The sequence below is a fragment of the Euphorbia lathyris genome, chromosome 8, assembly GCF_963576675.1.
Source record: "Euphorbia lathyris chromosome 8, ddEupLath1.1, whole genome shotgun sequence".
Taxonomy (NCBI): domain Eukaryota; kingdom Viridiplantae; phylum Streptophyta; class Magnoliopsida; order Malpighiales; family Euphorbiaceae; genus Euphorbia; species Euphorbia lathyris.
The window spans coordinates 38352508-38369342 of record NC_088917.1 but is presented as its reverse complement, the minus strand read 5'-3'; the positions used below and the strand labels follow the sequence as shown (position 1 = coordinate 38369342).

The window sequence follows — 16835 nt, the reverse complement described above, 5'->3', positions numbered from 1 at the left end:
GGTTCTCTGAGGCTTTTGTAACAACTGAGCAACCATTCTGTGAATGGATATCGAAGAATGGCTGGACCGAGCTGTTCTCTATTAGAGATCCCACTTACCCTGACCTAGTAAGGGAATTCTACCATAACTTACGGGTTGCTGACGATAACCAGGACTACCTAGTAACTGTGGTAAAAGAGAAAACCATCTTTATCAACCCTACCTACCTTGCCAACTTGCTAAAACTGAAGAATGAGGGAACCAAGATGAGGAGAACTGGTGATCATGAAGGAACTAGGTATGTAGCCACCTTCTGCAAACCCCCTGGCCATTCTGGAGAAATCTCAAGTTCATCAATGGGCCAGCACCAAAAGATGGCACACTATCTGCTGACCAATTACATCTACCCCAAGATTAATTGCACTAGCTCAGCGACAAATTTCGAGCAATGCTTCATATGGCATATGCTGACCTACAAGCCCATCAATATGCCAGTTTTCTTAATTGCTGGCTTCCCAAGGAGCACTGGAACTCTTAGGCTGGGCTCACTCATAACCAGAATCCTCAAAGACCATCAGATTGACCTATTCGAGGAAACTGAGGCCCAAGGCTCTGAGATCACAACTGCTGCGATGCGTGCCTTGAAGTATGACCAACTGATTAAGAAAGGCAAAAATGCTGATGAGCCCGATGAGGAGACAACTGTCCCAAAGAAGGGCAAAAGGACAAAGGCTCCAACTGTCCGAAAAAGGAAAGCTGTAGGGACTCCTTCAAAGAATGTTGAGCCTCAGGCCAAGAAGCTAAAGTCGGCTGCTCAAAAAGGTCAGGAGAGACCTAACTCAGCCGAGAAGAGAAGCAGGCAAGATGAGCCTGATACAAAGGAAAGAACAGATGCTGATGAGCAACCTCTGAAGAAGAAGAAGTCTTCAGAACTGACCCCTATTGATGCTATCCCCACTGACTTCCTTAATCCCAGTGACTCTCACTTCACACAATGTCAGGGAACTGAAACTGAGCATCAAGAAGATGATGTACAACTGGATGATCAGTTCATCACTCAAGTGGAAGAAGAATTAGATAACGAAGATCAGGATGATGAGGAAGCAGAAGAAGAAGAAAGCGGTCAGGATGACGCTGAGGAGACAGCTGGTGAAGAGGAAGCTGCTGAGCCAACTAATACTGAGTTGGCTGTAGATAAAGAACAAGAACAAGCTGACCAGCTCAATGCTGATCAAGAAGAAACTTCTCCTTCTCACTTAGGAGAGTCTATCCAAGTTGACACTCCTCCTCCTCGCAGAAGAAGATTAGTAAAGGCAAGTCAGAAAACTGTCATTGACCTTCTTGTTCAAAAGCCGACTAAAGATCCTTCTTCTCTTAAGCTGAAGTTTTTCAGTAAGTAAACCCCCTCTTCTCAACAAGCTTCTCTTGAAAAGCAAGCCTCTGTTTCTTCACAAAAGGAACAAGCCGACTTGAATGCTTCCGCCAACTCTACTAGCCAAACCGAGCAAGTTCTCGTTAATGCTGTTGCTCCAAGCATTGTGCTGACTCAGAACATTCCTGCCCCTGTCAGCACTGACCGCATTAGGATTACTTCTTCACCGACCATCACTACTGCTGATCAATCCTCTCTTCCAGAAAACCAAGTGCAGCTTGAAAACACACTTCCAGTCACTGACCACGTCAACCCTGCAAAAATTCTTACTCCTCCACCAACTGGTCAAACTGAGGAAACCAGGCAGCATGATGAAGGATCACTCAGCTATCTACATGCCACCAAGTCTGGTAGACAACTAATCAACTCGGTGCAGTCATTAATCAAGGATCTTCATCAACATGCTGAACCTTCTGCTGGGTCTACTAACACTACATCAGCTCAACTGTCCCAAGTCACTCTGCTTCTAAATGAAGTTAAGGGACTGAAGGATCTGTTAAGTGATATGATTACAATTCAATCACATCAGCCCAAGCAGGACTCAATATCGAAACTGGCTGAGCTCCAACTGACAACGGTTCAACATCTTAACACTCTTCAAGGCCAATTCCAAACCTTGTCAGCTGCGAACACTCACTATGCAACTTCAGATGAAGTTAAGATGCTCTTTGCCCAGCTTCACACTGAGCAAACCAAGACCAACCATCAGCTGGCTTCCTACTCTCAATGCTCGGTGGAGCAAATTAGCGAAGCAATTCATTTGCTGAACCTGAATAAGCAAGAGATGGACACTGACCAAATGAAGCAAAATGAGATATTGGTTAATTCCCAAAGGATCTTCACCCATGTTCGTCATAACAATATCCAGCATCAATATTATGACTCAGCCTTGCTGAAGACCTTTTATCAAGTTTTTGCTGCACTGTCAGATACAATTACTTGGGTAGGTAAGTCTCAAGCCTACATACTGAGCCTGCTCAGCGCCGCTGAACTCGGTATACCTAAAGAGGTCTTGGATGAAGGCGTTGTTGTCTTTGACGGCATTAATGAAAGTGCCGACAAACTTAAGGAGTTGTCCGCCGTGCTGACCGCCGCAGTCTTAACCGACTCCTTTAAAATTCCTCCTCCTCCCGATGCTGACAAAACGGGGGAGAAAGAACAAGCTAGAACTCAGCAGGAGGCTCCTAGAAGCAGTCAGTCTAAGCAAAAGAAAAAGAAGTAGAAATAGGCTAGCTTAGTTTTTTACTTAGTCTATAGTCTCTATGTTCATTTATGCTCATCTTTTGCTATGTATGCTGACTACTTTACTTTAATACAATACTTGCATCTTTTATCCAAACTTGAGTTATTTCATATGATGCTGAGTATTATGTTATTATGTATCTTCTAATACATCAACTATGTTTAATGCTTATAATACTTGTTGATTGTATCCAATGCTGATTATATGTTTGACATTGTCTTGTATGTTTATAAAACACTGTCTCATAAGACCCATTGAACAAAATGATTACTCAGTGCTCTCTGAATGTTAAACCTTCCGCTTAATACTGAGTAAAATAGAATATGTACCATGAGCTGACCTATATCTGAAAACTGACCTTAGACTTACTCGATTAAACCCTAAAATGTTTGGAGTAAAACTAAGTCAGTAGCTCAACCCTGACGGGGGAGTTTACTAAGTAATAATAGGTCAACTATCATGGGGGAGCTCAACACTGAGTTCCTCGCTGAATAGTTTTGCCAACATCAAAATGGGGGAGTTTGTTGAAACACCTTTCCACATGATTTTGATTTGACAAAATTATTTAAGTAAAATTAAATATATTCTAAACACACTAAGTTTAAATGCTTTGATATATTTAACTAATGTGTTTGTTCAATATTGAGTTAAATTGTTTATAAGACATAAAGACTAAGAGGCTTAAAGCCCAAATACGGAAGTCAAAGCCCAAGTCAAACAGATCAAGACAACTCGGCCCGCGTATGCAAAACGCTGTCGTTATGTACAAAACGCAGCTCAGCGGAAGAAGGATTCGAGAAGACCTTCGTTGAACAACTTCGTAACGAAGCTGCTGAGTTGAATCGACAAAGAGTACAAGACAGCAGCTGAGCAAGAACAACTTCCAGACAAAGTGTTTCCACTTTGGGTAAAGTTCAGAAGACACAGAACGCTATCTAGTTGACCTTATCATAAATGGAGAGACATTCTGCCGAGCTGACTAAAAGTTGCTCAACACTGGCCGAGGACAGAAGATACTCAAATCTGATTGGCCGAGAGCTCTGAGCAAGACTGAGTGACAACGACAGGAAGCCGTTTCCCTCCAACGGTTATTTCGAAATTCGAAATGACTGATGTCTCAGACGTCTCTATAAATAGGGCCTTTCAATGCTTCATTCGACACAGAACTTTCATCAAGCCATTACGCTGACCAAAATTCTACTCAAAGTTCTGCGAGAAAAAGCAAAGCAAATACTTACACCAAATTCTATATCTTTCGTGTAAAAGTCTAGAGTGATTATTCAATCATCTAAAGTGTCTTAGCAATTGTTGTTTAGGACAAATCTTTATCATTTCTAGAGATTAGAAAGGAGAGGCTGAGTACTCGGTTATAGTACTCAGCGAGAGATTAGGAGTGAGTAGATGTATAGAGGAAGGTACTCTTGTTATACTCAGCTTCTAAGTTGTAAAAGGTTTGATGCTCTACCGTTAAAGAGCTTAGTAGAGAATTCGAAAGCTCGGAACGTGTTCCGGGGACAGGACGTAGGCTTGGAGGCCGAACCTGGATAAATCTGTTGAGTAACATCTTTCTAACCTTAAACTCCTTAATATATATATTGCTTGCTTAAACAAAACTGACCAAGTAAAGAGGTCACGCTGAGTTGTGTGTATTGAGTATCTGAGTTCAGGAATAGACTCAAAGTGCTATCTCCTGACTCAACGAAAGAAGCTGACTTAGTCACCAGTTGACTAAGCTAGTGTCTTATTTACTCAGCGCGCTGTGTAATCATTTTTCAAAGAAAAAGAAGTCAGCCTTAACGTACTTAAATTTTAAATAGTTCCTATCCCCCCCTTGGAACTAACTTGTTACGTTATAAGGGACCAACAGAAGGAAAGTCCTTTTAGTGAAAAAATCATGAAGAAACTTCTTCCTGAGAAATTCAAGATGCCTCAACTAGCCACGTACTTAGTAAAAGTGACCTTCATGACCATATGCAAAACTATGAGGCCATATGCAAAACTATGAGGCCATGATGCAATCACTTTGATGAAACACACTCCTATATGGTTCAACAATCGAGAAAAAAGATACATATCTAGCTTCGATCAATTGAGGAAATAATTCATTTGAATGCTTTCATCGTCAAAACTAAAAGAAAAAAAAGATGCTACTTATCTTCTGACCATCAAGTAAAAAGAGAAAGAAACTTTGAAAGATTATGTAGAGAGGTTTCACGTAGAAACCCAGGAAATTCAGGATTTTCAAGTTGGGCTGGCAGTTACAGGAATGCTCCAATGAACGTTAAAATGTTTTCAAAAATATCTTTCTATGACTAACCTCCCACCTTGTAATATTTGTTTAATTAAGCCAACAAGTTTATCCTTTATGAGGGTGCTATGAAATTCACTTTAGTCAGAAAAACATAAGTTTGACTCTATGAAGGAATGAAGATTAGCAAGGCTTGGAATGCAAATCATCTAAAGCTCTATATTTAGAGCAGTTGTATTTCGTAATTTCCAGTGTTAATTTATGGAGACGATCCACGTAAATATCTTGCATTTTATTTTAATAAGTTTTAATTTTCAACCTTAAATAAATATTTTCTCTATGAAGAAAACAAGGCTCGTCATTTTATAAGTTTCCTTTCCTATGTGTAAAGGATTGATGAATTAATCTTGTATAAGGTAAGAAATAATGCATAAACATTGATATTTTATGAAATAAGTCAATTGATCAATGATAAAATGGATTTTTCAATGCTGTCAAGACATGTGGTAGGCAAAAAATCTTCATCTTCTATAAAGGAAGATAATCTCCTAACATGATGCATGCGGTTACATCTTGGAGGCTATTAAAACAGGTGGTAAGAAAAAGTGTTCCATCTTCTATGAGAAAAGATAACCCACTACCATTACTATGATGCACGCAGTTACATCTTCAATGATTTTAAGATATATGGCAGGCGAAAAAATGTCATCTTATATGAAAGAAGATAATATGCTATCATGATGCACACACTTACATCTCCAAGGTTGTTAGGATGTGTGGTAGGAAAAAGCTTTATTCTTACTGTAGAAAGATAAGCCCACCATGCATGTAGCATCAAACATAAAACAAAGTGTTAAATTAAAACCCCAAAATGATTGGGGAGTAGGGTCAAACTTAGAGTTTAGATTGATGAAAAGCCTTGATGATGGTTTCCTTCAGATCAAAGAAAGTTGAAAAACAATCTTTATCTATTAGGATGGAGAGTGGGAAATGAGAATTCCATGAGAATATGGGAGGATTAATGGATCCTGGGAGCTTCTCCTCGAATAATGTCACCAAAACCAGATGGAATAATGTCGCTTCTAGTCAACGAGCTCTGGATCCAGTGTACGACATTTTTGGAATATGTCCCTTCTTTGATTATTGTTCATTCAATGGGAGATATCAGAAATCTTACAGCTGGTAAAAGGATCCTTCTCATCTCTAGACAGGCTCCTGGGGCAACATGATAGAAAAGGCATTTATAGTGTCAGATCAGGGTATCAAGCGGTTATCCAAACCATACTCGACGGTGGCAGTAGCAGTTCTACGACCTTCCTTTGGCAAAAATTATGGTGCCTGAAGTTACCCCCCATGATTAAAATCTTCTTGTGGAAACTATGTACTGGATTTCTCCCCCTCCGAGACAAGTTGATTATGCATGGTATTGACGTGGTGAATAATTATGCATCTTGTGGTGATTATGGGAAACACAATCTCCACCTTTTTATTGATTGCGACTAAGCAAAGGCCTACTAGAATGTAGAGCAATTACCTTTTGATATCCCTCTTATCGAAACCTTCATCGAGTGGTTCTATGTGATGCTCATCGACCATGAACAACATTTGTTGAAGCTACATGTATGATTCTGTTAGCTCTTTGGGGAAGCCGCAATGATTTGGTATGGTTAGACTCTAGGAAGTCAGCTACTGTTAGTGTGAATGTGGCCTTATGGTATATCGATCAAGTTCGACATAACCAAGCCCGTACACAACACCCCTATAGGCCTACCGACAACGGCTATTGCAATCGTTGGGTCCGTCCACCTATTGGTCACCGAAGGTAAGCGTCAATACTGCTTTGTTCCATATTTACTCTCCCTTGGTTATGGATTTGTCGTTCGTGATGATGTTGGCACGACAAATGATTATTTTCTTATTTGATTCCTGGCCAAATGGAAGCTTCGGTGGTGGAGGCTCTGTGTGTGAAGGAAGCACTGTCATGGTCAAAGAAGAGGGGTATTACAGATGTATTATTGGAAACCAATTGCTTAATTAGTGCCCAGTTCTTTAATTCTAATTGTGAAGATTTGAGTAACATCAGATGTGTTATTGTAGACTGTAGAAGCCTTGCGGCTCAATTCAGAGTTGACAAACTTAGTTTCATTCCTAGGCAAACAAATCGGGTTGCTCATAGCTTAGCACAAACGTCTCGATCACATGCTAGTCCATCTTATTGGTTAGATGCTCCAGCGTTCTATCGGCCTTTAACATTGTCTGATGTAATGTTATCCTCTTGATTTATAACATTCCCTCTTTAAAAAAACATGAAGGGAAAAATCGAGAGATTTCGTGATTGGGTGTAGTTTTTAAGATTTTATTGAATTAGAATATTTATTATATTTTGTGATTATGTAGCTTGAAAAATTTGAATGTATTGTTATGTTGTTACCTTTGTAAAATCGAGAAATTATACTGTGGACGGGACAATACTGGTCCTTCCACTTAGATGATGCCACATCAATATTTATACTGACGTGGCATCATTTGAGTAGCTGGGACCACTACTGATCCTGGTCCATTTTAAAAAAATTCAGTACACTATGTGATGTCAGCTATTTTGAGGTACACAATGCAAACTACTATTCTCAAGGTTAGTATTTGTCGAAAAGTTGATGTTTGCAATAGAGGTTTCTAAGAAGTAAAGTTTAGTGAATTGGAAGATTGTTTGCAGGTCAAAAAATATAGTCACAGGATTCGTAATATGAGACATGTTATGGTTGCTAAATTAGATTGCAATTTGCTTACTAATGAAGGATACTCTTTGGGAGAATGTTGTCGAAGCTAAATATTAATTTCTTAACCCTCCTTAGACTTGATATGTTTATGAGTAATGCTTCTTATTCGTACACATAGAGGAGTATCATGTTGTTAAAGGAGCTGGTTGGTTGATTTTTTAATGGTAGGAACACTCAGTTCTGGTGAGATGTCTAGTGTGGACAAAGACCTCTTTTTGTGCGAGTCGTCCAACTTGTCCCGGATGAGATTTTGTAGTCGGTGATTGCTGATTTTTTTTTGCTTTTTCTAACGAAATTGTTGATGCTAATTGATAAGTCCTAAATTTACGTATTTACGCATGCATATTCATGTTTATATTAATGCATTTAGCTTAGTTTAGGATAGGTTTTGGAAAGATTTCACTTGTTTGTGCATGATTTGTACAGAAATAGGTCTGAAACAGATAAAAACTCAATATAAAGGAATATCAGCAAGAAACAAGCCGAAGATAGAAGAAATGAGCCAGAATTAGGGCAAAAACGTCTGTCATGTTCGTGAACCACCTGTCTCGAACGTGACATGCCCAAAATCAACCATTGATAGAAGAACATCTATTGCGATCATGACCCATGTCGTGATCGTGACAGACAATCTTGCCAACTTTGCATGGCAAAGCAAAGTCACGAACGTGACACTCCTGTCTCTTTCGTGACCGACGTCTTTACTGCAAAAAGAGATGATTCTTCAGTACAAAGGCATCTCCTTCAACCTGAATCATCATTCTTCTTCACCACGGGTTGTGACTCTCCATAACAACACTTGAAGAGTTATCATCTTGAAAAGACACAATCCTTCATCCACTATAAGAATGATGCTCCTCTCTCCATTCAAGAAAGAAGATAAAAAATAATACAGATTGATACTCTGCAGAAATTCTCAAGAGAAATTTAGAGATAAACTAAAGATATCAAGATATTATAATTTCTAAAGCTTTTACTTCCAACATTGAAGGAAGTAAGATCGAGAGATACACTTCCCCGAGATACAAGATACGAGATACAAAAGAAGAAGATGCCCAGAGGCTTGACATCCTTACAGAGACAGTAAAAGGATTCACAACCCCTATACTCTCATCTGTTACAGTCTTTATTCTATGTATTCTTTACTTTTTACATATGATTAACTCTGTCAAACACTTATTTATCAAAATCACAATTTAATCCAATGCAAATTATTCTATATTCATCATCTGATTATGTTGCTGCTTTAATGAATATTATAGGAAAATCCATTTAAGCAATACATAGAAATACTTATCATTTTATGAAGTTAGAAGAGATTCAGTTCATAAAAGGATAATTGTATCACATAATCCACTTGTTTCGTTTTTAATTCTTAATTCTAATTCACTACGATAGGTCGGGGAATTATGATTATCTATCTAAAAACATCTAAGTTATTTAGTCCTGGATCGAGATATTGGGTTAAATATTCTTATCTGATACAACTGTAGTAGATTGAAAAGTATTTGCAAGTTTATATTTATGAAAATCTGTTTGTATCCCGAGCTATGCACGGAATAGAAACTTAAGAAATCTAACTTAAGTATTATTATTATCTTTTAAACAAAACTATTTACAAACTTAATTAATTATTTTCTATAACCAAGAGAAAACGAATTTATAAATTAAATTTGTTATAGTAGTTAATCAATGTTCTCTGTGGGAACGATATCTTATTATTTACTACAAGCGGAACCGTACACTTGCGGAATTCGCCTAACACTAATTAACGGATGAAGGCAATGAAGCTTCATAGTCAAGTTATTTTGATTGTTTGGCGTCATCCTTAGTTTGATTGGGTCAAGTTTAATTCGGATAGAGCGAGTAAAGGTAACATTAAGTTTACTCAAGGATTCAGAGGGTAATTAGTGCGGTGGTTTTTTAGCAAACATAGAATACTGTATGTGTGCTTTAGCTGAGACCAGGGATTTATATTTTGGCCTTATTCTGGCTTGGGAGAAACGGCATAGACATGCGATTTTTAAGCTCGATTCTCAAGTCGTTGTTACTTTAATGACTAGTTTGGTCGAGGTTCACCATCCTTTCTCTTGGATTATTTATATATGCTTGAGCATTATAAATCGTGGTTGGGATGTGCATTTTGTGCATGCTTATCGTGTGGGCAACAGAGCCAATAACTTGGCGAGCTATGCAAGTTCTCTTCCTTTGAGTCACCATGAGTTTAGAGTCCCGACTGCATGCCTCCTAAATATTCTCTTGGAAGATCGATTCAGGTCTATCCACGGTAGAATGATTAGATTGTTGTTTTTTCCTAGTTTTTTGGTTGTTTTTTGGGCTCTTTTACATTCTTCTTCACCGTGTAACAAAAAAAAAAAATTACATTTAAATTCTATTGATATATGAAATATTTATTTTCTTTTAATCAATTTAAATTCTATTGATAACTTGTAAATTTAACTTTATAATTATTGGGAAAAATAAATTTAATTTTCATCTAAAAATACAATGTTAAACGCAATATTTATAATAGGTTTAATACATCATTTGCCTTCTGAACTTGTCCAAAAAGCTTGATTGGTCTCCTAAACTTTCAAAGTGTCTTGACAGCCCCCTGAACTTGCATAAAATGTTCAGTTAGCCCCCTGAACTTGCGTAAAATGTAATCAATTGATCACTCGGTCGCAAAAAAGTAAGTTAAATGCGGAATATGTATTCCACGCATCTTAGAATGTTATTACATAATTAAAAAATAGATTAAAAATGAAGTTATTGATTGCTCAACTCTACAACTTGTTTTCTCTATTCTAATCATCGTATACTCCGATTTCGGTTGTTTTACTTTTTTTAAGACTCGTGTAATACATCTTCCGTATTTAACTTACTTTTTGGCAACCGAGTGATCAATTGATTACATTTTACGCAAGTTCAGGGGGCTAACTGGATATTTTATGCAAGTTCAAGAGACTGTCAAGACACTTTGAAAGTTCAGGAGGTCAATCAAGCTTTTTGGATAAGTTCAGGGGGCAAATGATGCATTAAGCCTTTATAATACATGCAAATTCAAAATTCATTAAGATTTTTTATTTGGTGATGTGTAATTTTAAATATTATTAGATGATAAAAATATTAAATCGCACATTCAATGACGATAAGGTTAAATTTGTATGTTATGGTAGTTGAATGACCGGGAATATCCTATCAGCCGTTGCGGTGAGGAGACTGCAGAATGAAATGAGTCAAATTACCGAGTTATGCCTTTGAAAAGTCCGAATTCCAACCAAAAGAAACTCGTCTACCAACCAGCCCTAAAATTGGTAACTACTATTTGTGTTTGTTAAAGCTCACTTCATTATAGAGTATTATATAAAATAGATAATTAACGCAGCCAGGTGAGAGGTTTTCCTTCCACCACAACGATCCCACCTTTAATTTGGATTCCGCCCACTATTTATTCCTCCAAATTTGAGAAAAGGAGAGATCTTTTCCGTATTTTTCTTTTCCTTTTTTCAGATTTTTGGGAGGGACTCGATATGTGGGAATCGATCTGTTTAACCTTGGCAGCTGCCGCCGGTAATAATATCGGCAAGGTTCTTCAGAAAAAGGGCACTATTATTCTTCCTCCTCTTTCTTTCAAACTCAAGGTTCGTTTTTTCTTTTTTCATCTCCTTCTTCATTGTTATTCTCCTTTGACTATGCCTCTTTTTGCCATTGTCAATTTGGCAAGATTCTGGAATAGGAAACCGATGAACTTTTTACCTTACTAATTCCATCTGTGGTTGTTTGATTTGATTGAGCCTTGTCTGAAATGCGTTCTTTTCTTGTTGATTTCTTCGCGACTTCATTTCTGAAGCAACTCAAATAGAAATTTTTGGTTCCAAAATCCAATTGCGAAGTTGGAATCACATTTCTATATACAATTTCATTTTCTCATTATTATGCTAATAAATATAACCTCATGCTGGGACTTCCTCTTTTGGCCTATTCAATTCATGGTTTTGCTTTCTGGTATTTTGATTTCAACCAAATTATGTTCTACTAGAGACTTTAGCAATCAAACTACACATTGTAATTGGGCAATATAATTCTATTATGAGGCACTATTTATGTGAAATGATGCATAGCCACAAAAACTTTTCCTGTATTGAATTATTGACATTGTTTTTATAATATTTCTTTCAGGTAATTAGGGCCTATGCTGTCAATAAAGCTTGGATCATAGGTTTCTTTATGGATATATGCGGGGCAATGTTGATGTTGAAGGCATTGTCTCAAGCTCCTGTAAGTAAATTTATAATGTCCCTAACTTTGGTGTAGATTGAGAGTTGACATTCTTGATTGGAAACTAAACTATAACTCTTCTTATTACATAAATGGGAAGAAGTAATCAGAATATTTTCATGATTTGATTTTCTGTCTTTATTTGTGCTGTAGCAACTAACATAAAATCTTGTTTAGAATGTTTTCAAAATTGCCTATGCTCTTCATGAATCAAACTTTAGCAAAAGATGAATTCTTATTTAACGTAGTAATATGTATTTAGCTTATGCAATCTGTTTTAGTTGATTGGTCACCTATTTTTGATAGTAGTATAATAGAATTCTTGACTTTACTCTATCAGGTATCTGTCATCCAACCAGTTTCTGGCTGTGGTCTTGCTATCCTTTCTGTCTTTTCCCATTTTTATCTGAAAGAAGTTATGAATGCCGTTGATTGGATTGGAATCACTCTGGCGGCTATTGGCACCATAGGTTCGTGAGTTCTTCATAATGATCTTATTTTTAGCTTTAATTGGTAATGCCTGGATTTTGAAATAACACTTTAACTATCCAGATAAGGTCAAATTATCATACGTTTATCTGTTTAAAGTTATCTATATTTCCTATACCCTTTTGGGATTCCTCAAAAAGTTGCAAGTAACCAGTAATATCTCAATCCATGCTTGTCTTGGAGCCTTCTTATTTTTTCCATTAATAATATCAAGATTTACATTATGCCTTACCAAAATTGTTCACCCCCCTGAATCAGGAGTTCAGTTTCTTATTTATTTCCCTAATTAAGACAAATGGTTTTTCGTCTACATTGGCAGGAGTTGGAGCTGGTGGTGAGGAGCAGGGGACTTCTTCCATATCTCTTTTTCAGTTGCCATGGCTGGCATTTATTGTCTCCATCTTTTTTGTAGGTACCTTATCCTGCATACCATCTTATATTAGTGTAAAATTTTAATCCGAAGAAAGTATTCCTTGAAGTCTTCATATTGTTGCAAACTCAAAAAGCTAAGAGAAGTTTTGTACCTTAAGATGTTCAGTGACTAAAAGAGAGGGGTAGGGCTGCATGGGGAGGGAGATATTTTTATCAGGATCGGCAAGGACTTTACTTTATCAACCCAACCAGTGACTTTTGAGTTTATTTTAATCTACGCAAACACAAATGACACTATGCAGTATGCTTATATCCAAATCTCCTCCCCAGTTCTGTGGATCAGGACTGAGTATTCTTCAATCATTTTCTCTTTTGTGATGGTTCTTATATATATATCACAGGATGGAGACTTCTGAACAATCATATTTTAATTGGTCTTATTCCATTAATATTGTTCATTATAAAGTCTCTCAATGGTTGGAGACCTTTGAACAATCATTATTACATATCACAGGATTTCTGCAATTAATTTCAGTTGTTTGGATTAGGTAGTCCTCAATGGGTGGCTTCGTATCTGCAGACGTCAACGAAGGGTACAAGACACGGTAAATTATGTTCATTCATGTTGGTACTTTATTGGGTCATTTGTCTGTCCTCATCTTTGCCATTGCTCTAAACTGAGAATTATCTGTCATGCAGATGGAATATGAAGTTGTTGAAGAAATTATCTATGGGTTGGAATCTGGCATTTTGTTCGGGTAAATCCTGTTACATAACTTCGTAGAGATATTTTCTCGTTCTCCAGAGAAACTCTATTATACTACAAAAAAACATTAAAGTCTCATACTTCATTGATGGAGTCCACGTATACGTGACTTTTTAGTAAAACAAAAGGGATTCCTTCTGCTGAATGATGCTCTGGAACTTAAGTACTGTTATTTCTGACCACTAAGAAACTAGTATTGTAATATATCCAAGAACATGATTTTACCCAGAAATTTCTGAATTATTTCCAAACTCGCATGTTTTATCTTTCTGAGATATCATTTCCTGATGAATAATGTTAGTATTGTTATTTCTCAATGTAGTACAACAATAATGAGATTCAATATTGATTTTCAAGCTAAAGAACGTTACTACTTGAATGAGATGAGTTTTAAGTAGATCACAGTGACATTAAACCTGGATTTTTGCCCTTTGTAAAACATGTTTTTAAATGGTCTTTTTTTTTGTAGGTTTTTGGTGCTAAGTTTAGAATTTGTGCATGCTAAATGCAATTTAATTCTTTGTTTGATGATTGGGATTTACGTAAAGTTAACACATCCAATTGCAGAATGGCCTCAGTGGTATCAAAGATGGGATTTGTCTTCTTGGAGCAGGGATACTCAAAAATGCTGGTTCCAGTATGCATTTCAATCAGCATATGCTGTAGTGGAACAGGATTTATTTATCAGGTAGTTTTGAGATCTTGACTATAATAGCACATTGATGTTTTTATAATTATGTTCTATTCATGGTGTCGTGTCCCATTGAAATTGTCCATGCTTATATCCAGTTAGCTGCTTCTCTTCCCTCCATGCTTATATCCAATAAGCTGCTTCTCTTCCCTCAACTCAGGAACAGAAGGGGTAGTCGGGGAATATTGATTTGAAACTGTTCAGTCTTTCTTTATCTAGTGGACATATCTCTAAACCTACGAAGACATGATTTGTTTATATGTTCGTGTTTACATGGAGCATACCTGCTGCATGCCGAAAATAATTCTATTGGGTACATGGAAAGTTTACAGACCATACTGATTAAGGCTTTTTTACTTTTGAATAGACTCGTGGTCTGAAGCATGGGAGGGCAATTGTGGTGTCTACATGTGCTGCTGTAGCATCAATAATTACTGGTGTCCTTGCTGGAATGCTTGCTTTGGGAGAACAGCTGCCATCAGCACCTGCTGCTCGACTTTCACTTCTGCTGGGATGGTAAATTCTACCACACAACTTATTACATAATAGAGTACTTGTTATGACCCTAGGATTTATGTTAAGGGCTCATTTAGAGAGAATCCTTCAATCTCTTGGAGTTAAGGGCTCATCTAGCCTCTAGGGAGAACTCTTCAACTCTTGAAGCTAACTTGCTGGAAAAAATTTATTAACTTTAATTTTCAAAAAAATTAAAATGATTATTTCATTCAAGGATAATTTAGTAACCTTACTATTAATTTATTTTTTTTAAAAATTTTATCGACCTTTATGAACCGATTCTGTCCCTCCTTCCAAATATGGTAAGATTCAAATCGTTCCTTTTCTTTGGTAACTCTTCATGCAGTCAAGCCAAGCAGACCCTAACACGTGGCAGAAAATCCTTGAACTTCATTAGATTTCACAAAAGCCAAATTAGGCTTAACTCCTATCGATTTTTCACCAGATTCTTGAGGTAGCATCGTTACAAATATTTGATACTAGACACATAATGCAACATGATTAATAATTTAAGATACCATGGGAAATGAGCTTTTTTCAGCTATTTGGATGTTATAATTAAGAAGGAAAATGAGATGAGACACTTTTGGATATCCAAATTAGAGGGTGTTATCTATTGGTTAAAGAGAAATCCAAACTCTGCTGCCTGCGTTTTGGGCTTAAACCTAGTGGAAAAAACCTATCCTAGTTGTGTGATTAGGCTAGCATATCTTTGTATTGTTAGTTAGGGTATACAATTTGTGGAATTGAGGTCCTTTACTTTCATAAACAGCATAGCTGAGATGTTTGCATGTCATTGCAGGCTACTTATAATAGTAGGTGTCATTTTACTTGTGAGTTCCAATCGGGTGCTAAGAAACCTTCCACGGCCGCTTCGACGCATCTTGCGAAGTAGTGGTGATCGGAATTTCAATCTGAGCCGAGCAGGATCAGTTCGGAGTAAGGAATCAAACCCAACTGCCGTTATCCAAGCAGCAACATTGCATCATTTGATATCAACTCCAGCTAAGGAGAAGGCTTGAATGGGAAAAATTTACAGAGCTTGATACAAGTCTTCATTTTGGTGGGAAGGGTGGGGGGTGTACAGTGGATGATTACTGAGGGCATGGCATTTTGGAGATCATTCCCTAAAATTATATTTTACATGGCTGAAGTCTGATGTTGTAATATCTTTTGATATCCGGTTGAATTGGCCTTTTCTTTTTTCTTTTTCTGTCTTGACGAATTGTAATATGTAAACCATTTGTTGTCAATGTATATGATGGTGATGAATACTTTTGTATCTGCAAAAACTTGGCACAACCTTGAGGTTTTTCTTACAGTAGCATACAACAATTGAAATGATGTTGTCACAAAACAAATCTGGTGTATAGCTATGCTTACTTTGTTTTTGATAAAGTAAGTTTTACTTTGTGTGTTTTTACTACTGGATGCATTTTACACCCCATTATCATCCAATGATCTTTGTTAAAAATTAAGTAAACATAGAAGGCATTATATATATATATATATATATATATATATATATATATATATATATAGGACAAGGTTTAAATTTACCTTATAGCGGAAAGGTAAATTTATCTAATTGAAAATTTGAACGGACTAGTATGATTATTATTTGACTATTGTATCCTCTTATGACAACATGTGGACATCACTTTTTGGATCAACTCACAGAAGTTCTGGTCGGATGAATGGGAGTTTGGGATCAGGACATACTAGCATTCTCTAGTTACAAGCTCATGCCCCTCAATTATCAATAGATTATGACAACATGTGGACATCACTTTTTGGATCAACTCAAGGAACTTCTAGTGGGATGATTGGGAGTTTGGGATCAGGACATAGTGTCTATTGATAGTTGAGGGGCATGAGCTTACAAGAGATTGTAACTAGAGAATGCTAGTGTTAACATAATAATAAAAATGTGATACATATGTAGTTGATGAAGTGATCTATTCGTGATCTCCCAATAGGAAGACGATCTTCTAAAATTCGAATAGGAATCACACAACATATACATTGAGGGTTTAAAGGA

At 36.9% G+C, this 16835-nt stretch overlaps 1 protein-coding gene across 2 annotated transcripts; it reads left to right on the top strand.

The window, feature by feature from the left end:
- Positions 1 to 10960: 10960 nt before the first annotated feature.
- LOC136203171 (probable magnesium transporter NIPA9) lies at positions 10961 to 16086 on the top strand. Of its 2 annotated transcripts, none has more exons than XM_065994256.1 (9): positions 10961 to 11323; positions 11862 to 11960; positions 12301 to 12430; positions 12769 to 12857; positions 13370 to 13426; positions 13521 to 13579; positions 14155 to 14275; positions 14646 to 14794; positions 15597 to 16086. In XM_065994256.1, the coding sequence occupies exons 1-9, from the start codon at positions 11213 to 11215 to the stop codon at positions 15814 to 15816; spliced, it is 1035 nt and encodes a 344-aa protein (XP_065850328.1). In that variant the 5' UTR covers positions 10961 to 11212; the 3' UTR covers positions 15817 to 16086. The 2 variants fall into 2 exon arrangements, with proteins under 2 accessions (XP_065850328.1, XP_065850327.1); XM_065994255.1 differs by having other exon boundaries at positions 10988 to 11323; positions 12769 to 12861; positions 13374 to 13426.
- Positions 16087 to 16835: the final 749 nt, after the last annotated feature.

What these genes read in the sequence shown, in the direction of transcription:
- LOC136203171 (XM_065994256.1), top strand. Translation starts at nt 11,213, where the DNA reads ATGTGGGAATCGATCTGTTTAACCTTGGCAGCTGCCGCCGGTAATAAT. An exon ending in GGCGGCTATTGGCACCATAG is followed by an intron (nt 12,431 to 12,768) that starts GTTCGTGAGTTC and finishes CTACATTGGCAG; the next exon opens with GAGTTGGAGCTGGTGGTGAG. An exon ending in TTATTGTCTCCATCTTTTTT is followed by an intron (nt 12,858 to 13,369) that starts GTAGGTACCTTA and finishes TGTTTGGATTAG; the next exon opens with GTAGTCCTCAATGGGTGGCT.